The following is a 27,741-nucleotide window of genomic DNA, read 5'->3' on the forward strand; positions in this document are numbered from 1 at the left end:
AACTTGATAGCATCTTTCATTATTACCCTTCCTGACTGGTAACTCCACACACAGCGGGCTGTTTAATACTCCTCGTGATGATTAAACTAGCTTCATATGGACAATTGGTTGAGTGCCCATCTAACAGTACTTTATTCAGAAGACAACATGAATAATACAAAATAGTTAGTCAACATTCACAGTTTTTGAATGTTAAATCAAAACAGAAAAGCCTTGTTTAAAGTGATTTTCAGGCGTCAGCAGTCTTACAACTGCTCCTCTTGAAAACAAGGGCCTCTCATACTAGTAGTAGTAGTACTATTAGTATAGTTTTAATGTCAAACTTTGAGAGAAAGAAAAGTGATTAATGGTGAAGCATTTCCTGAAAAAGTACAGACACCTGAATACTCCCTGATAACAGAAAATAATTCCTACAATTTTTTTTTTTTTTTCGCAGGGGTTAAAGTGGTTTTAAAACCGCTTTTTGATTTTATTTTGAAGGAGCAGTGGTTAAAAATAGTCTAAGTTAAAGTACTCAAACACATCAAACCCGTGGCTGTCTTATGGAGTGTTTGTAATGAGTAACAAGTAATAAGGAGTCCACCACTGGTGAATATGGACAGCACAAAGCATCAGATCTCACTGACTTCCGGAGGCGTTTGATTCGTTGCGGATGACATCAGCTGGGGAGTGAGTGTGCGAAAAAAAAACCCCGGCGCCCTCTTCTCTCCCCGGTTACCGAGTATATGACACAATGTCTGCTGGTATAAAAAGCTAGGGCCACTCCTATCAAGGCTGCATGTCTGGAGACCACTCTGGTGCTCTGCAGCCAATAAAGGGAGGAGGCTGCAGCTGGCATCCTGCGCGCGTATACAGGAGATACGAAAGAGAGTGATAGAGAGAAAGAGAGAGAGAGAGGATGGCCACCCTGGTAGAATCCGCAGATATGGAGACTTTAGGCGGCCAAAGCACCACCGGGGCATCTCCGACCTCCTCCAGCCCCTCGCAGCACTTCAACGACAGCAAATTTTACCTGCTGGTGGTTATCGGGGAGATCACAACGGAGGATCACCTAAAGTGTGCCATTGCGGACATAGAGAAAGGTAAGATGGAGCTTCGAGAGGTGGGTGTAGGCGACCGAGGGCTGAACTTAACATCTTCAGAACAACTTGAACAGAGATGTATATCTTAGAAGTTCTTATATCTTTTAGAGTCATGTCGGCTGTTGATACGCCGGGTTTTACGCATGATACATTATGCCGGAGCAAATTACGCATATTAATGAGTCATTAACTAGTATTTAGTGGGTAACTAACTGAACTAGAAGTGATGTTGTAATGATAGGGATAATGGGGATATGGAACTGCCCCTCCCAGTAACATCAGCGTAACGCTATGGCCAAATCTCCAAAACGTTCCTCGCATCTTTTAACCCACAGGTACCTTTCCTTGCCACGCTGTTTTAGCTATTCTAAATCTTTTTTCTTTTCAAATAAAATGTCAGTAGGCCCAATTGTTGTCATCCACACACGTGGGGCAGGTCCTCTAATAACGCCGGTAGCAATGATTCAGCATTAACTCAGGACTATGCGTCAACAATGCAACATTTCTTTGGCTCCAGTGCAGCTGCGGGTTTTTCCTCGCACAGCACCTTGCCATGCCAGGCTTTATTCAGGTGCGTCAGGCTTTTGTTTCAGGAGAGCTGAGGGTCCCACGCTTCATCAGCTTACAGTCAGGAAGAGACAACGGGGGGCTTTCTCTCTGTTTGTGCTGCTGCGGGAGGAAGCTTCCGACAAAGCTGAATAAACGCTTTGTGTTTCGAGCTTGTGTATGATAACAGAATGGTAATAAATGAATTCCCGTTTCATCCCGTGTGAACATGTCTCCATCATCATCGTCTCCATCTCCATCATCATCATCATCATCATCATCATCATTCTGCATCCAGCTCTCTCATCCCTCGCCGGCTGGTGGGCGTGGCTCGGTCCGCACTGCGGTCCCTACGGAAAGCCACAAGGAACGATTTAAAAAAAAAAAAAATGAGCAGGGCGTTTTAGAAGTGCTACAGCTGCTGTAGTGGCCTGCCTCCCTGGCCTGAGTGTGTGTTTGTGTGAGAGAGGAGGGGGGAGGAGAGTGTGGCGCAGTTACTGTGTGGGTGTAAAATCAAGTGAGTTTTTTTTTTTAATATAGGCAATATATGAAAGCTTCTAGAGGGAATCATGGTTTTTATATTTCTCCTGCACTTTGTCACACAGACAGAAACAAGCACAGAACTGCTCCTTTAAAGATGAAAATGACTGAGGTCGATATCTGGTCTGATTTTAAGGATCAGCCATCACAGATCACAGTAGTCCATTTTACTGTTCTATTGTTACATCAATTCAATAGATCGTGTTGGCCCTACATATGTCAGCTCTTGAGACTGAAACTTTCCTCTTGACCTTGTAAAAAATCAAAACACAAGGTCCTTCAGTAGCGGTTCTGGAGCTTTTGATCAGATGGAGCTTGCCGCATTTTTTGTGGATTATTTCTGAGCACTTAAGGGTTTTTCTTTTATTCTTGAATTCCCTTTCCTTTTGGTTTTATTCTCCATTTTCCATTGTTGTAATCCATTTTGTATTAACATGTGCAATCACATTATTCTCAGTCCTTCCGTAGCTTAGTGATCGGACAAAGAAAACATGTTATCACCTTCATCACTCTTTAATCAATTAACAGCCTCTTGTTATTGCCACACCCTGTGCTTTAAGTTTGGGCCTACTGTTGTAATAGCCTTTTTCGACGAATAATACTGCAAGTGAAATAAACTTTTATGTCCATCTTTCCATCATGTGCACTTAACCTCGTCTTTATTCCCAGTCTCATCCTGTTACTTCACAGAGGCCTCCAGTAGGCCATATCAGCATAATTATGAAGACAGAATGATACCACCATGACTCAGCTAAGTGGAGCTACCAGTGCGTCTAGCCCATGGAAAAACACAAACAGGGCTATAGATATTTCCAATCATAGATTTCTTTTCTCATGCCAAACCGGTAACAAGTCCATATACATGTTCACTCTATAAGATTTTCCAATGAACTGTAGGCAAATGATTGCGTGTGTGGGTGAGACTGTTAGACCTGTTGCCAAGTTCTTAGTGTAATGTCTGCTGCATGCATTGATTCGTTTTCAGACCACAGAGCTAACATGTGTTTTTCTTCATTGGTGTCTATCCTCCTCCTTGCCCTTTTTTTGTTTTCTTGTTTATTTTTTTGAATGTCTTTGCTTATCTTGCAGGGATCCGCTCATGGGACACCAACCTTATCGACTGCAACCTGGACCAAGAACTCAAGCTGTTTGTCTCCAGACACTCAGCTCGTTTCTCTGCAGACGTCAGAGGTAAACTGGAAATAAAACACATTTTCACTGATCATTTCACAATAGCAGTCTGATTATGCTTTAATATGTGTGTACCAATGTGACACACAGTGGTGGAAGAAGTATGTAGATCATTTACTTAAGTAAAAATGATAGTACAACAATGTAAAAAATGCCTTACATTCAAAGCCTTATTTAAGTAAAAGTACATAAGATCACATATAGATAAAGTATTAATAATAAAATTACTCATTATTTATAATATGTTACTATAGGTAAAGGATTATTATCACTGATGCATTAACATGTAAGCAGCATTTTTGTTGTGGTTGGTGGTAGTGATTTATTAAGTGATGGGCAGTTAAATCTCCAAACTAAATTTGAATTGTGAAAACCTAATTTTGCAGTGCACTGTTTCTACCTGCCATTTCTCTTCAGACACGTTTTTAAGTATGTTAAAAGAAATACTATGCTATTATTAATATTTTGTTTAACAGTGTTTTCCCACATAAAACAAACAAAAAGTTTTTGTTTTCTAGAAAGTATCTTAACACGAGAAAAAACATGGCTGTGCCACTAGATTTTTACAAAAAAATATCAGAAAATGCTGAATAAAACTTAAATTCCAGATTTAAATGACTTCATAAATTTGTTTTGTATGAAAAATAATCTGTAAAACAAGCAAAGGAACTAGTATCTAAAATGGTCAGAAATCATAGTGAGGAAAAAAGTACAATTTTAGGTAGAATGCAAATACTACAATTATCTCCAAACTGCACTTTGTATACCACTGCACTTTTCCGTAGTATACACTGTCATGTCGCAGTCAGCTATAACTTCTGAGCAGTACACTATGCAGAGGGGTTTTATTACCTATCCCTGGATACGCCCTCTCAGCATTTTGTTACATGGTACTTTAGCTGTATCTTTCGCAAGGTGAGAGAGAGGCTCCATAAAGATGGAATAGATCCAGTATGGCAGACCATGTGGTCTGTCAGTGGGCAGTATGGCCTTGACAGGCAGCAGCAAAAAAGCCTCTGCTTGGCTCTGCTCCATATTGGATATGACCTGCAGCGCTTCATACTTCACAATAGATTGATCCAGCCAACAACTGCTGCTGTAGACTAAAGCAGGTGATTTAGTTTAATGCAGCAATATTCCTGTATCAGATCTCAGGATTGGGCTTACAGAGATGAAATACAATCGGTCTAAAGGGAGGTGAAACATGGTGATTTATCTACAATAGCATTCAAAGAGACTCCAAATCCCCACTCCCTTTCATCCAACCTTGTTTTCCACTTTCCCATCCTCCATTCTTCTCTCTTTCTTCCTCCATGTGTGCTGTTGCCTTGCAACCCAGTACTAGATGCACAGTTGATTCGGGAGTAATTAGCAGTGTAGAATCCCCAGTGGCAAGTGTCTGTCCATGAAAATAAAGAGGGGAGGGGAACAGAGAGGACTTGGGGAACAGAGAGGGTGCGGGGAAAAGAGAGAGGATGAGAGAAAAGCAAACAAGGCAGCAAGGGAGGGAGGGGGATGAGGTAGGAGAGGCAGAGTAGGTTAGGAGGATAAAATAGGGTGAAAATAGATGCAAGTGGGGAGAAAGCTGCAACACAGAGACAGAAATGCAGTTCTGATCCCTGAATTAATGAAGCCAAGATTTTGAGAGTTAATGCTGCATAAGCAGTAAAACTGGAATAATATTGTTCTCTTATATTCTACGCCTCAGGCTTTTCGCCAAGTTTCTTTCTCAAGGGGAGGATTTTCATTGTCTTTTGAACTTTTTGAACTGCTCCATGAATGTATTCCTAGAAACTTATAATATTTAGCTTGACATTCATTAAGTATAGTTCCCCTGCATAAAGTTATGATTGTTTTCATTCATATAAGTGTATTTTAAATCTAAATTTATAAATCACCCATTTACTACTGTCTGGAACACAGAAAGCATTTTAAAGCAATAGTTTGACATTTTGGGAAATACACATTAATCCACGAGTTACCACTCTCATATCCGTATGAAGCTACTGCTGGTCAGCTTAGCTTAGTATAAAGACTGACAACCGCTACCAGCTACACTCTGTCTGAAGGTCACTAATTAACACTTTCTATGTAGTTTGTTAAATCCGTATGAAGTGAACAAAAAACAAAACAAAAACGAAGAGTAAAAAAAAATATGTTGTGGTTATACAACAGGTTATGTGCCGCAGTGTTTCTTGGCCAGAAGCCGTAAGCTCTTGTCAGAGATCTTATAAATGTACTGCTCCTGGTGGATAGGTAGGCAGATTTTGTTACCTTCGGACAAAGCCAGGCTAGCTGTTTCTCCCTGTTTCCTGTATTTATGCTAAGCTAAGCTGCTGGCTGTGCCTTTATATTTACTTGATATAAGATATAAGAGTATGGTCTTCTCATCTAATTCTCAACAAGTAAGCGAAAACTTGTATTTCTCAAAATGTAGAGCTTCCCTTCACGTCTGGTAATTTGCACAAATCATAGATTAAACAATAAGTGCATTTTTCCGGTTAAGATGGTTCATTATGTAGCTGCGCCACTTACCTTTACCCTTAGCTTGTGGTGCATTCATTGGTTAGAGCTGAGTGCTTACAGGAAAACACAAACCAGCAGGTGGTATTGGGCGGAGGAGGACGAATGCAATTATCTGTCCGCTTAATAGATGACATGCCATCCATCACACTATGTTAGTGCACAGGAAGCCTGGGCCGCACAGTGAGGAGGAGAAGGGAGGAAAAAGGGGGTAAGACAGGTGACCCCCGGCGTCTTCCTGATGTATATATGATACTTCTGGTATAGATTTCCCAGCTCTCTGCTTGCAGTGCAGACAGAACTGAAGCCTTAACAGCAACCGGAGAGTTAAAAGGCTGCCTCTGAACCGCAAATCCATTCAGTGATCAATAGTAATAAATAATTGTGTTGACTTTCACAAATGAAATTGTCAGAGATAAAGATCCTCCTGATATCTTTCACAAATACAATCCTGTTTTTCGATGCCCATTAAACAGTTCCTGAGTGTAAAGTAACTGTAAAGCAGCAGATTGATTGATCAGTCATGCATCTATCAAAACGCATTAACCTTCATCTTCATAGCTGGAAAAGCTAGGAAAGATCCAGGTAGTGGGAAGACATAATAAAGTAATAGTTATTGTCTTTTGTTTTGACAAGCTAATTGCTAACGATAATGGCAATAAAGGAGCTTATACCTGAGTGTTATTTAGAGGTATTGAGTTTATACTACCACACAGGTGACTGACTGTTCTGTGAGTCAGTCAGCTTAACAGCGGTGGCAGTGCCATTAGCTCCATGTACAGACATATGACGTATACTAGTTCCCTTTTTAATCCAGTTGCAGGGACACAGGAACAAGTCACATTGAAAACTGTGCTCAGGGGGCCCCCATCTAGGCTGCTGAAAGTCACCGTGGTCAATTATTCTGTTGTGGTGGAAAAGGAAATGACAGTAAGAAGAGAGAAAGGTGCTGAGACACAAAGGGCATCCACCTGAGGAGATTAAATTAATAATCCTTACGTGCAAGGTCTCATGCGAAAGGTAGGAGGCAATGAATTTAGTTGTTCCACTGATCTATTTTTGGTGTGGTGCCATCCACATTGATGTTCCCCTGTCTGGAACAGTCTGTGGCAGACAGGCTATACCAGTCTTGCACTTTCTATTTAGCCAGAAGGAGTATGCTCAGTGATGCATGTCACATTACCTCGCCTCCCGCTGAGACAGAGACACACTGGGCGCTAAGGATTTCTATATCGATCAAGGTAATTGTCCGGGTCAATCGAGCTCCAGTGCACAATCTGTCATTTTTTGATGAGTTAGCCAAGACACCAATTTGGTAGGGTGCCTTCCTGGCGCTTTGCGAGTCCTTAACATGTGCAGACGACTGTATTTTCTGTTTCCCCGCATAAAAGGCTAGTAAACAGGGCGTAACCCACAGAGAGACAAAGAAAAACAAAATGCTTTTCTATTGCATTACCAATTACAGATATGGCTGGTGTACAGTATCATGAACAGGATGGATGATAGACCTCCATGATTAATTGTTTTCTCATTTCACAGATTGTGAAAACCATTTCCTCAGTCACTTGTTGTTATAGAGGAGATCAGGTCATCAGTTTAAGACTGCTGCCTCCTCCGAACAAAGCTGAGTGAAGCTAGTTTCACCCACAGTCAACTGGGATTTTAGACTGGCACAAATCTCTAGACTGATAATAAAATGCACATGTGAGTAGGTTTCCATGAGAAATCAGTTTCCATCAGAAATGTGCCAAAAATTGAGATGTGATATTTTGGTCTCACAAACATGACATGTTCACATGTCAAGGACAGATGTGCAACTAAAATAACAAACTTTAGATCTGAGTATAACCATTACAATCCTAACCTTCATCACTGCAGAAAAAAATCACCTTAATTGCATCTTACAGAAACCTTTTCCCAGTAAAGATGAGTATCATGATGATGTCATTTTAATCTAGAACAAGAGTAAGAGTCTACAGCCATTTTAGCTGCTCTGTGAGGTTGTTGGCCTAATTATAGGCACAGTAGTGCTTTGAGCTACAGAATTCTGTTAGTTTTGCCATTTGGTCATAAACCAGAGGTTAGGACAGACTTAAATTTGCTGATGGCGCAGTGAAGAGATTGCCAAAGATGGCTTCATCCACTAGGGACCATGAATAAGTTTCAAAAGGTTCAAGATATGTCACTAAAAATAAAAAATAAAAAACTTAATGGTGGCATTACAGGAAAAAGGCAAATCTGATTAAATCATTATTTATAAATATATATATATATATATATATATATATATAATTTAGAATTGTATATATAATTATTATTTGCCTGAAAAGAGATACAACAAGATCTTAAGACATTGTGATGCAAAAATGTCATGATACTGAATTTATATGAAAGTCACACATGGAATATTTTTCCCTTTAGACAACTAACTCCATAAAACAAATGGGGTGCCATATGGGAACTGCTAAAGGGTTGAAATAACCAAACCAAGAGTCATTATGTCTACCCTCACTGAACTCCCCCACTCCACTATTAACAGCAGTGAATGAAAGAGTTCTTCCATATGGAGTGACAGCCCTCGGGGAGGGAGTGGCAGGGTTAATGGCTATATGCTCCATAATGAGAATCTACAATATGAAATATGTATGGAGGAATCAGCCCAGCCGCCAGATAGCTGCGGCAGTATCACATCTCTGGAGACAGGGCACACTCTGTCTTCGATATGCTTCTGAATTTAAAGCTTATATGCAAGCAACACCTCACTGCCCTCTGAACCTGCAGGGAACATATTCTTATTTGTCTGATTCTATGTTCGTGGCAGCATTTACCGTGGATTTACCAATGGAAATCGATCTAAAGTAACAAAATAAAACCAGTCTTTTGTCAATTGCTTCTCTGGGAATCCATTAATTCAAGTATGTAGAAATGAGATCAGATAACGAGGAGAAGAAACAAAGACAAATTGTTTGGTGTAGTGAGTGAAGCCTGACGTGTTGAGGTGAATAATGATAACCTGTCCATGTCTTGTCTGCTGGACCAGAGGATAACCACGTCATGCACACACACAGTGGGATCATAATCATTATCATAATCAATCATCCAAAACCTAGGATGATTGATTATGAGCCTGTCACAGCCCACTGTCCATTTTCTATGTAACAGCTCTGTCTTAAATGGTATATATGGCAAAGTGCAGTAGACTCAACTATTATCAGTCCCCATTATACAGAGAGACCAAACAGTATTGTTTGTTATCTCAAAGGGGCTCAGTCCAACTAAAGATGTTGAGATTAGTTGATTAATTGATTAGTTGATCCTTCCATCTTTTCAAATGGGAATAGTTGCTGGTTTTCTTTGTGTTTTGTGACAATAAATTGAATATCTTCAGGTTTTGGACTGTTGGTCAGACAAAACAAGACATTGGAAGACTTCATCTTTAGTTTGGGGAATTTGTGATGGACATTTTTTTTTAATGCTTTCTGATATTTAATAGACCGTATCTGCTGGTTGTTTAAATAAGCCAAAGCTTGCTACGCGTTCATCAAATTATCTTTGTGAAGTCATAATATATCAGTGTTGTGTTTACAGATTGTTGAACCTAATGAAGGAAACATAATGATGCTGTTAAATTATGCTAAAAGGAAAATCTTACTGCATTATTGTCACCCAAAAAACAGAGCCACGGAGTCAAGCAATCTGATGTCTTACAAAGGATGATGGAGGAGCAATTTAATGCTGAAACAGGTTTCAGTGCCGAGGATTGAGATTCGGGGTTTAAGGGGTGTGTTATACTTCCATCTCTAGAGATTTCATCCATCTTAGAGATGAAGAGCTCTACTCTGCAGAGACCATTAACATTTACACAGCCATATTAGAACTGCCAGATCGACTGTCCTTGATTAATTACTTGATAAATTTGCTGAGCCCTGCCCCATATAAAAGCCAGGGGAGCAGAGATTCATTAGGACTTTGTAATCAGTGTTTTATCTCATTATAATGGAAACGAGCACAATGATGAAAACATTAAAGGTGAAAAACGAATGTGAATGTTTCAGTGATTGTGAGGCTTAGATTGGTTGAAAGTCATATTAGCATTGATGTGAAAAATAATATTTGAATGATTTTCTCTATGATTCTTGTGGTTTCACTCTGATATTAAATTAAGTATATAGCAGCATGTCCCAACTGGCCAGATAAGACTCAAAGTTAATTATTTTACATGCAACACATTCCACCTATAAAATGTCACAATTTTACTGATCAAAAGGATGTCTTAAATGTCTGTATATGTCCAATGGTCCAAAACTTGAAGATATTCAATTTACTATCCCATCTGGTAAAGCTACAAATCCTCATTATTTTGGCTGGAAGTCATGAACACGGTTGCAAATTCATTTCTGTTGTCCTTTCATCTCTAATATGTACATTTCATTTATTGTAAAACATCTGATTAACTTATGAAAGGAACCATTGTAGTGTTCATCTTATCAACAAAATGTACCCATGAAATTAAAAACAATCTAATTTCTTGATATTATGAAATCATGTGACTATGAAAATTGTTTTTCATTTGCAACTATTTTCTATTTTGTTCTGCAGGGCAGAGAATTCTTCACCATAAAAGTAATGTCCTGGAGACGGTAGTGCTCATCAACCCTTCAGATGATGCAGTCTGTACCGAGGTAATATAATTGTTGTTGACAATCTACAATATTATTATAACCTCTTCCTTATTCTTTTTGTAACCATTCCATTCCATGCACATTTACATGCAATTACAGCTTTATCAGTCTTTTCAATTTATACTGTTGTTTGTTGCTGTTGGTTGGAATAAAAAAATATGAGCAATTAGAAGCTCAAGACTAATGCCTTGTTTACTGCTAGAATAACAAGTACAGCCTTTTACCTTTTGTTATTGCAGTATAGCTATTGCTACATTTTGATGGGAAGAAACACAAAGGAGGGTCAGTAGCACAGATGATACAAGATTTTCTCTTGTGTCACTGCTCCTTTTCAGTGTTGCCTCCACCCCCTAGCCATGTCTGCAGTCAAACTGTGCTTTAATAATATCTCACAGCACAGCAGGATTGACCTGGCCAATCGCCCATAACAGCTGATGTTGCTGAAGTAGAAAAAAAAGAACCCATGAAAAAGGAGAGAGGCAAGAGAAAGAGGGATGAAAGGAAACTTGGCAGAGTGGACTGCAAAAGAACAAGTCAGCTAATTAGCTAATGGATTTGAGTGACGTGAAACTGGTGATATTTCAAATGCACTAAATCATTAAGCTAATTTCTGCAGCAGCAATGCTTTGTATTCCCTGTATTTGTAGCCAGTAATATTGTTATCTTACATTATTATTTTCTCTTTCTCAAGCAGTTGCAATAAATAAAATTGTTTTAAGTGCCATACACGCAATGTTTCTTTAACTTATTGTCCATTTAATTTCAACCAAAGTCAGCTGTATGTAATAAAAAAAAATCTTCTTTTTCCATTTCCAGGTTCGTTTGATGATCTCAGACACTGCGAGACACAAGCTTTTGGTTCTCTCAGGGCAATGCTCTGACAACACAGGGGAGGTGATTCTTCAGTCTGGATCTTTCTCTTTCTTTAACTTCATCGACATATTCACTGACCAAGAGGTGAGCCAACAATTTTTTTTTGTAAGCACCCAAATTTTGAATATGATCTATGGCACTAATACAGTAGTTTTACATATTTTATACATACCTGTTGTTGCCATTAAAAAACAAAAACCTTCAGTTTTGGTGATTTTGATGTTTCACATTTATGGGAGGCTTGCCTTCCCTAAAATCTTGCTTTCTTGCATTGCATAACAGTCTTAAAATGTATTCACATACATACAGTACAGGCATGTAAATATACTTAAACTGTGATTGCAAAGCACTATTCATTTTATTACAGTATCCAGAGTGTTAAAATATTAAGATGTTAAAGTCACTTAATTTTTCTCATACATAGATTGGTGAACTGCTCAGCACCATTCACCCGGCAAACAAAGCCAACCTTACACTCTCCTGCCCTGAACAAGGCGACTGGAAAAACTCCAACTTGGACAAACACAACCTGCAGGACTTCATTAACATGAAAATAAACTCCACTCTCATACTCCCTGAAATGGAGGGCCTCTCAGAGTTCACAGAGTATTTATCTGAATCAGTAGAGATCCCATCTCCTTTTGACATGTTAGAGCCACCAACCTCAGGTGGATTCCTCAAACTTTCCAAACCATGCTGTTACATTTTCCCTGCTGGCTGTGGTGACTCTGCTCTCTTTGCTGTCAATGGATTCAACATGCTCATTAATGGTGGCTCGGACAGGAAGTCATGCTTCTGGAAGCTAGTGAGACATCTGGACAGGGTGGACTCCATCCTTCTGACCCACATTGGTGATGACAACCTGCCAGGCATCAATAGCATGCTGCAAAGGAAGGTGGCAGAGCTTGAGGAGGAACAGTCACAGGGTTCAACAGCTAACAGTGACTGGGTGAAGAACATGATTTCTCCAGATATTGGTGTTGTGTTTGTGAATCTTCCTGAAAACCTGGAAATTCCTGAACCTAACTACAGAGTGCGAAGGAATGTTGAGGAAGCAGCGTTCACTCAGCAGTTCCTCAACAAGCTGAATCTGAGGATAGAGCCCCTGCAAAGGCCTGTTGGAAACACCATAGAGCCAATCATACTTTTTCAGAAAATGGGTGTTGGGAAGCTTGAGATGTATGTGCTTAATCCATCAAAGAACAGCAAGGAGATGCAGCACTTTATGAAGCAGTGGACAGGTAGTGAAAAAGACACTGCTTCTATTCTGCTGCCAAATGGAAAAGAATCTGAGTTCCCTGTCTCATACCTGACTTCTATCTCTTCACTTATCGTGTGGCACCCTGCAAATCCATCAGATAAGGTTGTGCGTGTTCTCTTTCCTGGAAATGCAACCCAGCATCACATCTTTGAAGGTTTAGAGAAACTTAAGCACCTGGACTTCCTGAAGCTGCCAGTTGTCACTCAAAAAGCGATGTCCTCTACTTTGCCGTCAACACCAACACTAAAGCAAGCTAAGATGAAACACAGAACAGACAGCAAGGAGAGCCTAAAGTCTACACCAAAACCATCCCCAATCAAAAGTATCAGGAAAGATTCAAAAGAGGAAACACCAGAAAAGGCAAAGACAGATGCAGAATCATCTCATGAAAAAACACAAAAGGCAGAGAAAAAGGACAAGGTCCCACTGAAAAAGGAAAAGCCAAAGGCTTCTGAGAAAGAATCTAAAGCAAAGGCAGAGCAAACAGCCCAAAATGAAACTCCAGAAAAAAAGAAAGTTGTTAAAAAGGAGACCAAATTGTCCATGGAAAAGAAAAGGGAGGTTAAAAAAGAAGTAGCAAAGAAAGATGATACACCCAAACAAGATGCTAAAAAGGACGAAAAAGTAAAGAAAGAGGAGGCAAAGAAAGTTATAAAAAAGGATATCAGAAGAGACTCACCTATGAAGGAGAAGAAGGAGGAAAAGAAAGAGCTAAAGAAAGATGTCAAAAGGCCCTCTAAAGACTTAAAAAAGACTACTGTGGGTGAAGAAAAGAGTCTAGCACCAAAACCGAAGCCTCTGAAAAAAGACAATGTCTCAAAGAAAGATGTAGGAATCCCATCAAAGTTGAAAGAGAAAGGAAAGTCAAAAGTGACAAAGAAAGAAACAAAGGTGGATAGTAGCAAACTTGCAGCTAGTGCAGAGGCTGTTGCAGATGATCCAGAAGCAGTGAGATCTCTGATGTCCTCACCAGAGGACCTCACTAAGGACTTTGAGGAGCTTAAGGCTGAGGAGTTGGTGGAGGATGATGCAACTGTGCAACAAAATAAGGAGGAAGAGGCTGTGATGATACACCATGAAGAAATAATACAAACCAAAGAGTCACCTGAGGCATTAGAGTCTGTGGATGAGGGTATAACCACAACAGAGGCTGAAGGAGAAAGTGGAGAGACTCCAGATGAGCAAGTTCTCAAGGGAAAACTCAATGGCAGTGTAAGTGAGAAGTTTGAAGATGAAGGCACTGTAATGGAGGAGACATCTGAGGGAGGAGATTATGAAGAGAAGGGAGAGACAGAAGAAGTTCATGAACCACAGAGAGTGGAACCAGATAAAGATAAGCTTACTCCCTGTGAAGATGAGCACCAAGACAGAAATTATGAAGTCAAACCAGGAGTTGAAGACAACAATGATGTGACTAATAAAAATGTAGAAAGTCAGCACGTCAGTGATAAAGAAACAGAGAAACTTAATGTGTTTGTATCAGCCTCACCCAAAGTGTCCTCACCAGTTTCTCCGGCTGCATCTATCCATGATGAACTGCCTCCAGTTGGTTTTGAGAGCTCAGTAGCCTCGGATGATGAGGACAGAGATGAACCCCCTGAGGATTACACCGTCACCTCTGGCAACACTCAGTCAACCATTGAGATCTCCAGTGTGCCTACTCCCATGGATGAGATGTTGACTCCAAGGGACATTATGAGTGACGAAACCACCAATGATGAATCTCCTTCACAGGATGTTGGCAGGTTTGGGACCTCAGCATCTGGCGAATTTGATCGGAAGAAGCTGTCTCCACTTCAGGACATGCCAGTGTCAGATCACTCTCACAGTGATGCCACAGAAGGCCACGACTACAACCACTCCGCTTCCACAATATCGCCCCCTTCATCATTAGAAGAGGATAGGTTCTGTAAGGAGTTTCCCTCTGCAGGGAAAGCTGAAGCATTTTCCACAGCTCAAGAGTCATGTGAGAAGTACGACACAGACCCGGCTAAACTCAGTTCAACATCCACAACATCACCTCTTGTACGTTCTCCCTCAGTGGACCGCAAGGACACGTTTGATTCTCCATCAATATTTGCTGCTCCAATAGAACTGTCCACCACACTGACCGGGTGCGCCAAAGCACCAGCTGATTCCTCCATCAGCCCAGATGACAAGACATTGGAAGGAGCTAACTCGCCACAATCCTCTGGTCACACACCTTATTATCAGTCACCAGTAGATGAAAAAGCAGGAGCTCTACCACATGTGTCAGAAGACAAAGCACAGGGTCCAATAATTGTGGAGGTCACAAGTGATAAAGATGATTCCTCCAATAGAGTTACCCCAGAGCCTTATGAGCCAGAACCAGAAAGTTCCTCCCCTGTAGAGAGAGTAATGTCCTCTCCAAAAAGCCCACCTCCAACTACACTTGATTCCCCAAAAAGCCCACTGCCAGCTAAACCCGATTCCCCAAAAAGCCCACCTCCAGCTGAACATGATTCCCCAACAAAGATGGAAAAGTCACCCTTTGATGTAGATCACAAGAAAACTGAAGAAAACAGCAATTCAGTCTTGTCGTCAGCACCAATGACTAAACATGAATCAGACACTAATCCTTTCACATCTTTCAAAGAAGAGAGTAAAATGTCTATTTCAGAGGGTACCACATCAGACAAGTCAGAAACCCCTCTGGAGGAAGTGGTAGCAGAAGATACATTTTCACATTTAGCTTCAGCATCCACAGCTTCTCTGGCCACCAGCTCCTTGCCAGAACCCACCACTGACTCTCCTTCGCTTCATGCTGAGGTAGGCTCCCCTCACTCAACAGAAGTAGATGACTCTTTGTCTGTCTCAGTGGTTCAGACCCCAACTACCTTCCAGGAGGCTGAGGGATCTCCATCCAAGGAAGATAGCCCAAGGCCCATGTCTATCTCCCCAGACATCTCACCAAAGACAAAAAGTAGAACACAAATGCAGGACACAAAATCCCCAGAGCACTCCACCATGTCAATAGAATTTGGTCAGGAGTCCCCTGACCACTCCTTAGCCCTGGACTTTAGTAAGCAATCCCCAGAGCACCCATCTGTGGGAGGTAGCTCACGTGCTACGGAGAATGGCCCAACTGAGGTTGAACACAGCCCTTCTGATGGAATGAATGGAAGACCATCTGAGGAGCATAGCTCTACGGTGGAGAAGCCTCTTCTTTTTGATGAGAGCGATTCAGTCCTTGCAACTTCTGCAACCCCATCAGATGCATCTCAATCTACTCCTTCTGTTACAACTCCATGTCAAATGTCAGAAATGTCACATGTTGTGGCTGAGCAGACAGAAAAGTCTCCAGTCACCCCAAAGGCATCATCTCTCACTCATTCTCCCCATTCCAATGAGCCATCCCCAGTGCTAGGAGGTCCCCCGGCTAGAGACAGCACCAGCCCAATTTCACCATCCGCGGAGAGCATTTCTAATAAATCTGACACACAGCAGAAATACGACAAGTCACCCTCACCTCCCAATGCTACTTCCCCATCATCTTCTTTTACCTTTTCAAAAGAACAGACTTTTTCCCCAGTAAAGGAGACTAATCCCTTTAAATGTGAGGATTCTACACATGAGGCAAAATCCCCTGTTAGCCACAAAGTTCCCCTTCCATCATATCTACCTCTTTCCTCTGATCTGTGTAATTATAATTCTGCCTGTGGCTCCAGGGACCCAGACCCCACTAAGAAGAGCCCCTCTGCTCCATCTAAGACAGATGTCGACCTCTGCCTAGTAACCTCATGCGAATACCGTCACCCCAAGACAGAACTATCCCCATCTTTCATCAACCCTAACCCTCTAGAGTACTTCATCAGTGAGGAGAATGCCTTGAATGAGGAGAAGCCTCTCGCCAAGTTAGGAGGTGGACCCCCACCCCCAGGAGGTAAGCTTTCTGCCAAGCAATGTGAGGAGACCCCACCCACATCTATCAGTGAATCTGCCCCCTCCCAGACAGATTCAGATGTTCCACCAGGGACAGAGGAGTGCCCCTCCATTACAGCCGACGCTAACATTGACTCTGAAGATGACTCTGAGACGCTGCCTACTGACAGAACCTTGACCTACAGGCATGCTGATCCTCCTCCGGTGGCTCTCAGGGACTCTGCTCCATCTTCAGGCCACCATGATGTCTGCATGGTGGACCCAGAGGCGCTGAAGGCTGAAGAAAACCTCCACAATGCAAATACAGATGGAGGAGAAAAGCCCAAGAAGAAAAAACTCATGAAAAAGTCTTCCTCACCAGCCAGGAAGACTGCTCTATCAAAAGTGAAGGACTCGAAGACTGCCTCTCCAAAGAAGACTGTCGGAGAAGGGAAAGATGCCAAAAATGCAACCAATACCTCTGCATCCAGAGGTGTAAAAAGTGCCACATCAGGTGAGTACTATTTACTCATTGTCATCATTTATATCACTTTACTACTTCACACAATTTGCCCATATTTCTTGAGAACATATCTAAGAAAAAGGTATATTTTTAACTCTTTCAGGTACTGGCAGTGGAAAGGTATCAGGTGGGGCCTCTCTGCCCAACTGTCCTCCCATGTACATGGATTTGGTTTACATTCCCAATCACTGCAGTGCCAAGAATGTGGATGCTGAGTTCTTTAAGCGTGTGCGCTCCTCTTACTATGTAGTCAGTGGCAATGATCAGACAACTCAGGAGCCCAGCAGGGCTGTCCTTGATGCTCTGCTGGAAGGAAAGGCCCAATGGGGCAACAATTTGCAGGTATGTTTCAATATGACAATATGTAATTATATGAAAATTAACCAGTGCCATATGCATTTAGATTATTTGGCCAGTATTATTTGTTTAGTTTAGTTTAGTTTTATGTGACATGACAACAGTGAAGTTACACATTTGTGCTTTAAAAAAGTGCTTTTTTTAATGCTCCCCTCCCAATTTCAAGGTGCCAGAAGCATTGGAATGTATAAAGATTATATTCAATAGATTTATTAGTTTTGAACACATTTTGAATTGATTCATACTCTAACTTTGGCTGGCTCGTTGGACCTCTTTTCATTACATTTGCATTTAGATTAGAATGGACTATACAGGAGGGTAAATAAAACAAATCATAACAAACCACCCTCAAATCATTTTCCTGCCATCAATTGAAAAGACATAAAAAAAAAATTCATTTCTCTGTTAAAACCCTGTGGGCACAGAACTCTACATGCAAACATCAAAAGAAAAGAAGCGACAGAAAGACAGAGATATTTTTTGGAAGTAAGGATGATGCTTAAATTCTCTGAATGATTGAGCTGAGAGATTTTCCTCTTTCTGGTGTCAGGTCACTCTGATTCCAACCCATGATACTGATGTGATGAGGGAATGGTACCAAGAGACCCACGACAAACAGCAGGAGCTCAACATCATGGTCCTGGCAAGCAGCAGCACTGTCGTCATGCAGGATGAGTCCTTCCCGGCTTGTAAGATTGAGATGTAGGCCTGTTTAACAAGAGATCAGGAGGCCTAGTGAGTGATAATGAGAGGGGTCATTATTTGAGGAAGAAAAAAAAATCATGTAGCATAAAACCTAAGCAGACACTTAAACACTTAAATGCTAAAATGATACTTCTTGTGTACTAAACTATAAAAAAATAAATATCTTAAATGAGGACTAACAATAACACAATTAGCTTTGAGGGACTCCATGCAAAGGACAATGTTTTCTATATAAAAGAATACAGACTTGATACTTTATCTGATTTTTAGGTATAAATAGATTGTACTGGGGATGAAATTAGAAACCAAAAACCCAGACATGCCATTATTGTCCAACTATACTAACTCTAGTACAGATTAAGTAAGGATGTTGTCGTTGATGTATTGAGTTTCCTCTGCATTCCCAGATCAAAATACATCAGAGCTTTTAATCAATTTAACTGCTGTCAAGCAAATTTTATATTCTTGAATAATGGTTGTTATTCACACCAAAGGATAAAACAAGGTGTTTTCTGTTTATTGCCTTAGGGAGTCAAAATGAATGTATAAGAACTGGTGCAACTAGCAGAAGAGTAGGCAGGTATACACGCCAGAGATCTGTCCCAAAAAGGGACTGTTAGATGGTTACACAGTTGAATGAAGGAAAATATAAATTAGCTTGAAAGGATTCATTGATAAGCATTAATATGATGTCTGACTTCATATTCATCACGGGCGAGACAAAGTGCCCCTACCATCGTGAAACTGTTCCTTATGTTTTCAAATCGGCTGGATTTTATTTGATTTAAAATGTATGTTTGGGGTATTTTTTGTCTGGCTTATGTTTCTGCTGATGTATGAATATTAATTTATGATGCTAAATTTAATTTATTGTGCTTGATTGTCCAGATAGCCTTTTACACTGTGCAACAGGAAGTGTACAACATTGCTGTTGTTACATCTATAAGATTTATAATTTTCCACAATGTTAATGCTTTTTAGAGGATTACCTTCTATTTAAGATCATCTGTTTTATTTACAGATTTTAAGTTATGTCAGAAGGAGAAAATTAGATCTTATTTCTTGTACCTGTTTTTTATGTAATCATTGCGCTATGGGGGAGCTAGTCTTTTACCATTGTAAAGCTGGTGAGGCAGGATATTTTCATAAACCTTAAAATGTCTTGTTTTTCTAAAGCATTGTACTATAATTATAAATAGCTTTGTGGCCGATGGAGTGGTTGGAAGATGTGCATGAGTTATAACACATTAGGAGTTCTTCTCTTTTTTTACATGGGGATTTGCATTAAGAACAAGAGGGCTATACAGGCTAAATACAGAGGCATTCTATGATTTTTGCAAGTCATGCCATGGCATTGTACACTACAGTAAATCCAGCTATTTCGAATGGCACTGTATCAATATAAAACTTGGTACAGCACAGTGTACATTTTCAGGTTGGTGTGAGCATTCTGGGAGGCTGAAAATTTCTTGTGACAGAAGAGTTTCTCCTCTTTAACTAGGATGAAAAGGAAACAGCTTCCAGTAGAGGTATAGTCTTGAGAAGGGCAGCACACAGAGGTGAAAGTGAGTGACTTGTGTGTTTTAGATGAAAGTATGTAAAACAAAAACTAGACACTTTAAACACAGACATGACACATACCAAACTTACAGTAAAGAGGCCACTGATCAGCATTTGCAGGCCTGCTTCTGGAGAAACATTTAACAGATCACAACTCGATGATTACAGGCTTTGGTACTTTGGGCTATTCAATCAACTCACCAAGTTCACCAGATATTCCTGAAATGATGTCAGGTGTTCGTGATACCACTATAGACCAGTTTTCCTGCAGGGGAACCTCAAACCAACACCATGACCAACCACAAACCTACAATATCTGAACTGACATTTCTCTTGACTTGACATTTCTCTTTTCTCTGACTTCTTTCTCTACACTCCCTCTATTTCTCTCTCTTTCTATTTATCTCTGCCTTTTCTCCTAATCTTTCTCTTGGGAGAACTTTAATAATGTTTGTCTGCAGCTGTGTGGTATATTTGTCTTGTGATCTTGCATCCTCTCTGCCCTTTTCCCAAACTCATATGTAACCTATAGCAATTAGTTTCAAGTGAAAGTATTCCTTAGTGCTTTCTGATGTTTGTGTGCAATATTTCCTCTACCCATATGGCAAATCTGATGTAAGGGGAACCACTACTAAAGAACAAACATTCAAAAACAACCACAATAAAATCTGTTGTGAAAAATGAGAACTTTTGTCTTTGCCTTTTTTGTAATCTATATACCCATTTGTGATCTCATGTATTATAAAGCCAGTGTGTTGTTTCTTATAATGTTATATTGATACAGTGATGCTGAAGGGAAAATTTGTTCTATTGCTTTTTACAAAGAGCTTTTTCTGCAGAGCCTAGCTCATTGCGCAGAATCATAAACTTAACCCAATTTGAAGATATCGCAATTGCAAATCTCTCACTTAAAAGTGAGAAATGACTATAGAAATGATTTCACTGTTTACAATTAACAAAGAAGTTACATCTTTGTGATTCTACTCATATAGACTAAGTCTACAGCAACGTTAGTGGCTGTATGACCCTGTAAAGTGGTGCTTCGAGCAAAATGCTAACATCTGCATGCTAACATGCAATATGAGTGCTATTAGTAATTAGTTAGCAGTGTCACCATGTTCCCCATCTTAGTTTAACACGTTAGCATGCAAACATTTACTAAATACCACTAAACATAAAGAATACCTGAGGCTGATATGTAATTCATTTTAATGGTATATGGTCAGAAACCTAAGCGTTTCACAAATAACATTTTTGACTTGATGTTGGCACTAGATGTCTTTTAGCATCCTTGGTGACAATTGTCCCTGAGAGCCAGACAGGAGAGACGGGGGATTTATGTTCCCTCAGAGAGATACAGTGTGAACAGAGAACGGAGGCTCAGTTTTCCTGGTTTAATCTTAAGAAATGTCAAAGTTAAGACAAAAGAGCTGAGTGCTCTGAAACGTTTCTCCTCTGTAAGTAAAGCTATTTGCCTGCCTTTGCAGGCTAGATTTTGTGGTATGTAGTCTATGTCTGGAAATTTTATATTTTAGTCATGCTAGTGGTGTGACTCTAGGGATGGCAGGGAGGGATGGGAATGTAAGTCAGTCGTCTGGTTGATCCACCACATTAGTGCACACTGAAGTATCTCAAGAACAATTGGACTGGTTGTTAAAAGAAGATAAAACAAATGAATAAAATACAGTTTGCAGCTTATAACCAATGAATAGCTTTAAATGTATATGAGGGTATTTAGAACATGACACATGTCGGAAAGATATGTATAAAGTAGCATGAATGCAGAGCATATTAAGCTTCTCCAGTATGTGGTGAACTGAATGACCTCTCGGATCAGACGCCCCAGGGAGAGTGACTGACAAAGCAGAGGAGGAACAGAGCAGAGTGGGATAAGAGGACATGTCTCCACAATTCAGCATCCCTTTGTTGTACAGTGGGAGACCACAAGTCAACATGTCTGATGTCTCTTAGCAAGTTAAAGGCTCTCAGAGTTGTTTCAGCAAATATACTGCACACCAGTAAGCGGAAAGCTTTTATATGTCCTTCCATATAGTATTTTATTATTACATACAAGTTATGCAACCGAGAGAGCATCCTATCTATTTATCCGAACCCCATAATCAGCCACAGATTGTGTGGAGAGTGAATAGGGGTGCATATAAATGTACGTCATATGTCTTGCTATAGATGGAAGCTAACCTATTTAATTGTCTTTCAAGGACAGTGACTAGAACTGTGGGACAGTCTGACACAGCAGTCAGTACCAGCTGTTTTTTTTTTCTGTGCCAAAACTATTACAGTCGGGACATTTATTAATGATGATGGGACACCCCAGGCACTTTCCAAAACCAAAGGGAAGTGCACACAGGGATAAATCAAAGAAGAACCTGGCTGAGTCTGAGTGCTAAAATAGACCTCCCAACAAACAGTGCTATACCTCCCTCCTGATTATTGTATTCTACAACATAACATGTTAACATGAGCTGCCACCACACTAAAACCTTCAACCTGTAGCTGCAGATGAGCTGTATGTTGGAGAGCCTAATTTAAAATAAATGCATGCAAAGAGAGTGAGCGAGAGAGACAGAGAGAGAGAGAGAGAGAGAGAGAGAGAGAGAGAGAGAGAGAGAGAAGAGAGAAACCCACAGAGACACATACACCTTGCAGGATACCATAAATTATCCATTGCCCTGTGTCTGATTGGCTGAGCAAGCAATCTCAGCTGGATGGGCTGAGATCTTGTTGCCACAGCAACAGTGGGGAACCTCCCTGTCCCAGCCCTATTTTCTCTATGCAAGATAGTCTATTTTAGGAGTTAATTTAAGGAGCACCTTAATCATTATACTGATTTTTTTTTTTACAACTACAATCAACTCACTTCCCCAAATGGCTCCAAGTTTAGCAATTAAGTTTCCACAGACGTCTACACACCGCCTGCAGTGGAAAATCACATAAATCCTGAATAAAGAACAATGAAATTAATGAATAAAATTTACTCATGCATACTGTACATTAAAAAAATAAAAAGCTGAATAAAACTTATTAAACTTAAATATTATGACTACTGGAGTTCTGACACAACAAAGGATATATAGCAATCCAGATGAATCTGTGGAGTTGAACTTCAAATGTATGACCACAACATGACCCACAACATGAGAAAATGCAGCAGAATTCCTTTTAAAGGATATAAGTCATTGGTTATGTAATGCTGTCTAGGTCAATGGGTTCACCAACTAGTGGCAGAGTTTGATGCTCACCTTTATATACTAAAGTAGAGATTAAATAATAAGTCTGCTTGTAACTTACATTTTTCCAACATAACATAACATTTGGACCAAATATTTTCATTGTGCAAGCAATTCTGAATATTTTGACTGTTTGATCATAACATAATTCATGGCCCTTTTACAAAAACTTGTATAAGTTCAAAGTATAATTTGATTGAAAATGCCCATTTGTAACCATTATGAAAAAAACTAAAAAGAAAAACTGTAACATTTTTTATATGTATTTTGATATGGGAGACCTGGCCAAAATGGCAGTTACATAAACAATTTACAGAAGGGCATAAAAGAAGAGAGTGTGACTATTTAAACAGTAACATTCTTCATAAAACATGTTTTGGGTGTGGCAGCGTGTCTTGTAAATTATTCCAAGCCCAGTTCAAAAAAGACTCTGGTGGCTCTGAATCATCTAGAGGATCTGGTGTGATAATTGTTTGAGGCAGGAAAAAGCATTTGACATTCACAGAGGTACATGCTGTATATACATAATATACAGAGGTAAATATGACCGTACATATGAATCTCCCTCTGTAAACTTAATCTGCAATTTTGAAGGTAATGACAAGGCCTCAAACATTATATTCATTTGAAAATAATCAGATTAATTGATTTAGCATTAATAATGGCATTATTATAATACCCTAATACCCTGTTGCTCCATTTGCTACATCCAATGACATATTCCAAGAGTATATCTTGTAAAGTAAAAACTGAATTAAATAGCCTAATAATACAAGTTATAAAAATGTATGAGGTATTAATTTTTCTTTAAAAGCATTAACAGAGGGGTATTAGAAACATCTACTGCCAACTTAAAGAGTGAAAAGTAAGGGGAATCTGAGTTGAGCCTGGGAGCTGTGGGAGTTTCTCATCCTCAATAAAAACGTTTATAAATAAATTATATTGCAAAATAATACTATGTAGTATAGCTAGATTTATGGTAATAACAACCAAAAGTGCATATAGTATTATCTTTGTCCCACACATATATACAACAAACATATCAAACTTCAGTCATCAGACGTGTTTAAAGTGCAGTGCAACAGCACCACCTGTAGGTCAAAAGATGAACACCTTTTTTTTTTTTTTTTTTTTTTTTTTACTGCTGGTGTTGTTCAGTAATAAAATGAAGAAAACTGAAGAAAAGATGTAGCACAAAATGAATAGAGCTTCGTGAAACAGAGTAAAAATAAATGACAATAACTTCAATGGTTATAACACACGCTAGTCGTATGCAAGATCACAGGACGCAGCCATATTTGGATGATACCAACTACTCATTGCGCAATTCAAAATTAAAACAGATACCTACACATATTAATTTTTTTATATATATATATATATACTCGAATCTAAATATTAATTCGCTACCAGTGCGTTTTTAAATATGGTTTGCTGTTCCGGGTAGCAATTGGTGTTTTAAAACTTAATAACATCTCCAATAGCACCCCTTCGTTTCCATCTCCGTGGTACAGTCAGTGGGCAACATGGCGCTGGGGAGGGTTGGTAGATGTTGTCGGTCCTTTCTGCTTGACCCCTCAAAACGAGTATTTTGTGGTGTTTTACAGCCTGGCTGGATGGAAGGCTGTATCGGAGGTAAGACGAGCTTTAAAAAAAAATGTGTGTTGTGTGATACAGAGGTGACCATTAAAGCTGGTTTACACACAGAGAAGCTACGGTAGCAATTTGTAACCCACATGTGTAGAAAATATTGGACAGTAACTGACGGTAAGTTGTTTTAATGGCTCATAAAAGTCCTCCAAAAGTTGAATTTACATGGGGTTTTACTCGGTTTGTAGTAATGGTATGCTGTAACCTTTCTCTTTTTTTTTTTTTTTTTTGTCTGGCAACAGAAATATAAACTATAATCTAAGCTAAGCAAAAATATTACCACCATTATTCTTCTTACCACAACAAATACCACTGCATTTGTGTATATTACTGGTGTCTTACTTACTGGAAAAATGTTGTTTTACTTGCAGCGAAGAGGCATCTGTTGTCAGAAAATGTAATCAGACTACACGAATTCCAGCAAAGGAAGCTGGCCGTGGCTCACCTTCGATTGAGAGGTAGAGTTGTTTTTGAGCTGCAGTTTTATGTCATGTGTTAATGGTGCATAAGAGCTCATATTTTCACCTCCTTTTCACAGGAAAAAAGCTGATCAGTAACAAGCTGCAAAATACGCAGCTGATTCTGAGAGATGACCTGAAGCTTTTTCTTCACTTGTGCGATTCTGCAGATGACATGCTGATCGTCAGAGATGCCATGTATAGGTATAGTATATCTTTTTATTGAAAGTTTTGTAAAGCAAAGGAGACCATTTCAGCACCAAAATATGTTTTTATACTCTGTGTTGTATTTCACCAACATTAGAAAGAAAGAAATTAGATTCTTCTAACTTCACAGAGGGGGAAAAAAAAACATCTTTTCAATACTGCTTTGACTATCGTTGTGTATCTGAATTATGAATTCTGAATTATGAAAACGATCCTTTAATTTGCTGCCCCAAGGTATCACCAAGAGAACCTGAACTTTGCATTCAAAGAGTTCAAGTTTGGTCCCCTCTTCGTGAGGCAGTGTTATGAGCTGGGCCTGGAGGAGTTTGCTGCTGCTACAGTTACAGATGAGGTAAATCAACTAAAATAACCAAAACATTGACTATTAAACAAAATTACCATATGGATAAAAACAAGACAGGATTGATATTTTTCTTCGAGGTTGATAACATTTCCTTTCCCATGTCTGAACAGAAAATGAGAGGATTCTTTAACGACTCAACCTCCTTTAACATCACCATAGACATGTTATTCACAAAAGGCTTGTATGAAAGTAAGTGACAGATCAACCTTCTAGTGTTTTGTTCTCCTGAAATTATCATCACATGTATATGATATTGCAATCTTTGGCTATTGCAGAGGCCCTGGAGGTACTAGGGATAATGAAGAGCCAAGGTGTAACGTTAAACACGGACACAGTGACACTGGCAGCTGGCACCTGCTATAAACTGGTAACACTTAAATTAATTGAAGTTTATTTTATTGCAGTCCCAAGTGTTGTGGGGGAGTTAATGGTTTACGAAAACTCTTCACAGTCAGTTAATGTTCTCTTTTATTTTTGGTCAGAACACCCCAAGGTCGTACGAGTTCTGCTCTACTCTGATCGAGGATAAACAGTCCAAAGGGTTCTTAATCTCAAAACAAGCTCAATGCTTTTTTGTAGCATTAGCAATTCGACAGGTGAGTTAACAAATTCTTCTTCAATTCCTTTCATCCATGATAGACAGATGTGGAGAACATTAAAACATCATCAATAATCTGTTTTCTCTTTTTTTTGTTTAATTTCCAGAATGACATTGAAAAGGCAAAGTTATTGTATCCACAAATAAGGAGCTTTGACAACAAATTATCAGAAAATTTGACGGTAAGGGTGCATCGTGTAACTGTAGTGTACATTATTTTCTCGCTGTCGAAGTTCAATTATTTTTTTTATCTTTACATTTAGGTTTTAATATTAGCAATGACAGGAGCAGTGGAAGATGCCGTTTCCATCCTGTCTGCAGCTGTGTTGCCTGACAGACCGACTTTTGTGAAGAAGCCCAAATTTTCAGAGCATGTGGTAAGACAAACATCTGACTATTTAAAAAAATAACTTGTGCTTATTATCAAAAAAAATAGGTAACACTGCAGGTTAGTTAAGGATGCTGTAAGTCAGTGTTTAAACATATTCCTGCCATTTATATTAGTGCTTTCTTCCAGGTTTTTTTTTTTTTTTTATCAATTACTGTACAATCTTCTGTCAACAAGATAGTGGCAAACCTAACTTTAAAATCAAAAGGTTTGAGGTGTCCTTTACGGTGGCTATTGATACATAGTTAGCTCAGTGGCCTCTTGTGACCTTTTTTCAGTTGGATGTGCTGCGCTCGTGTAGCAATGGCGGACCACACATGATGGAAGTGGAGCAGGTAGTGGCTAACCTCAAGCAAGCCGGTCAGGTGACCAGTCAGACCCTCGATGATATGCTCTGCCACACACCCAAAGTGAATAGTAAGCCAGTTCTGGTGCAGGCGAGGAAGGCCAGCCGAAGGACCATGAAGCCACTAAACAACATTCTGCTGTCAGAGTGAGAGAAGCTGTGTGCCGTGCCAAAGCCAAGTCACATCAGTCTGTTCACTAAAGGGTCTAATCTAACTCTTAAAGGAACCCGTCAAAAATGAAAAATGAATGACTGCGGCTTGACTTTGTCAATCTAATGTACTTAATCTACAGTCATCCCCCTTTTGATTTCGTCCCTATGCAACAGTTTTTGAAAAAGGTCACAGTTCATGTTTGTGCAACTTGCACTTTAACAGAAAGCAGATGAGATAAAGTTGCAGAAGTAACACCATCTACCTAAAGAGGTATTGATTTCCTTGCAAGGGTCTCTGTGTATAATGTGTTGTGTGTATAATGTGTTGATTGAGTGATTAAAGATCAATCAGATTTACTTTAAAAAAAATAAATGAAAAGTGTTTCATTGTGTGTGGGAATGCTGGTCCTTTCACTGTAGCTCAACCATGAACATTTACATGTATTCAATATATTGTGAAAGGTTGTTTTAAATGTATGCATTGTAGTGTGTTCACACCATACAGTTGTTTCCTACTGTCCTCTATCCAGTACTAGTCCCAATGTTTGCCTCCCATACATTACCATTACATTTGAGTCACACAGCTAAGCATCTGTTTTTCCAG

General features: G+C 39.6%; 2 protein-coding genes across 2 annotated transcripts; both read left to right on the plus strand.

Moving 5' to 3' along the window:
- Positions 1-744: 744 nt before the first annotated feature.
- map1b (microtubule-associated protein 1B) lies at positions 745-20,412 on the plus strand. Its single transcript, XM_051412207.1, has 7 exons — positions 745-1,082; positions 3,258-3,359; positions 10,482-10,564; positions 11,381-11,521; positions 11,862-17,094; positions 17,207-17,445; positions 18,011-20,412. The coding sequence occupies exons 1-7, from the start codon at positions 899-901 to the stop codon at positions 18,164-18,166; spliced, it is 6,138 nt and encodes a 2,045-aa protein (XP_051268167.1). The 5' UTR covers positions 745-898; the 3' UTR covers positions 18,167-20,412.
- Positions 20,413-24,489: 4,077 nt separating this feature from the next.
- ptcd2 (pentatricopeptide repeat domain 2) lies at positions 24,490-27,529 on the plus strand. The gene is made up of 10 exons (XM_051412574.1): positions 24,490-24,608; positions 24,995-25,081; positions 25,162-25,285; positions 25,523-25,640; positions 25,763-25,841; positions 25,928-26,019; positions 26,135-26,248; positions 26,358-26,432; positions 26,514-26,627; positions 26,917-27,529. The coding sequence occupies exons 1-10, from the start codon at positions 24,500-24,502 to the stop codon at positions 27,133-27,135; spliced, it is 1,131 nt and encodes a 376-aa protein (XP_051268534.1). The 5' UTR covers positions 24,490-24,499; the 3' UTR covers positions 27,136-27,529.
- Positions 27,530-27,741: the final 212 nt, after the last annotated feature.

Source organism: Dicentrarchus labrax, unplaced genomic scaffold, assembly GCF_905237075.1.
Source record: "Dicentrarchus labrax unplaced genomic scaffold, dlabrax2021, whole genome shotgun sequence".
Classification (NCBI taxonomy): Eukaryota; Metazoa; Chordata; class Actinopteri; family Moronidae; genus Dicentrarchus; species Dicentrarchus labrax.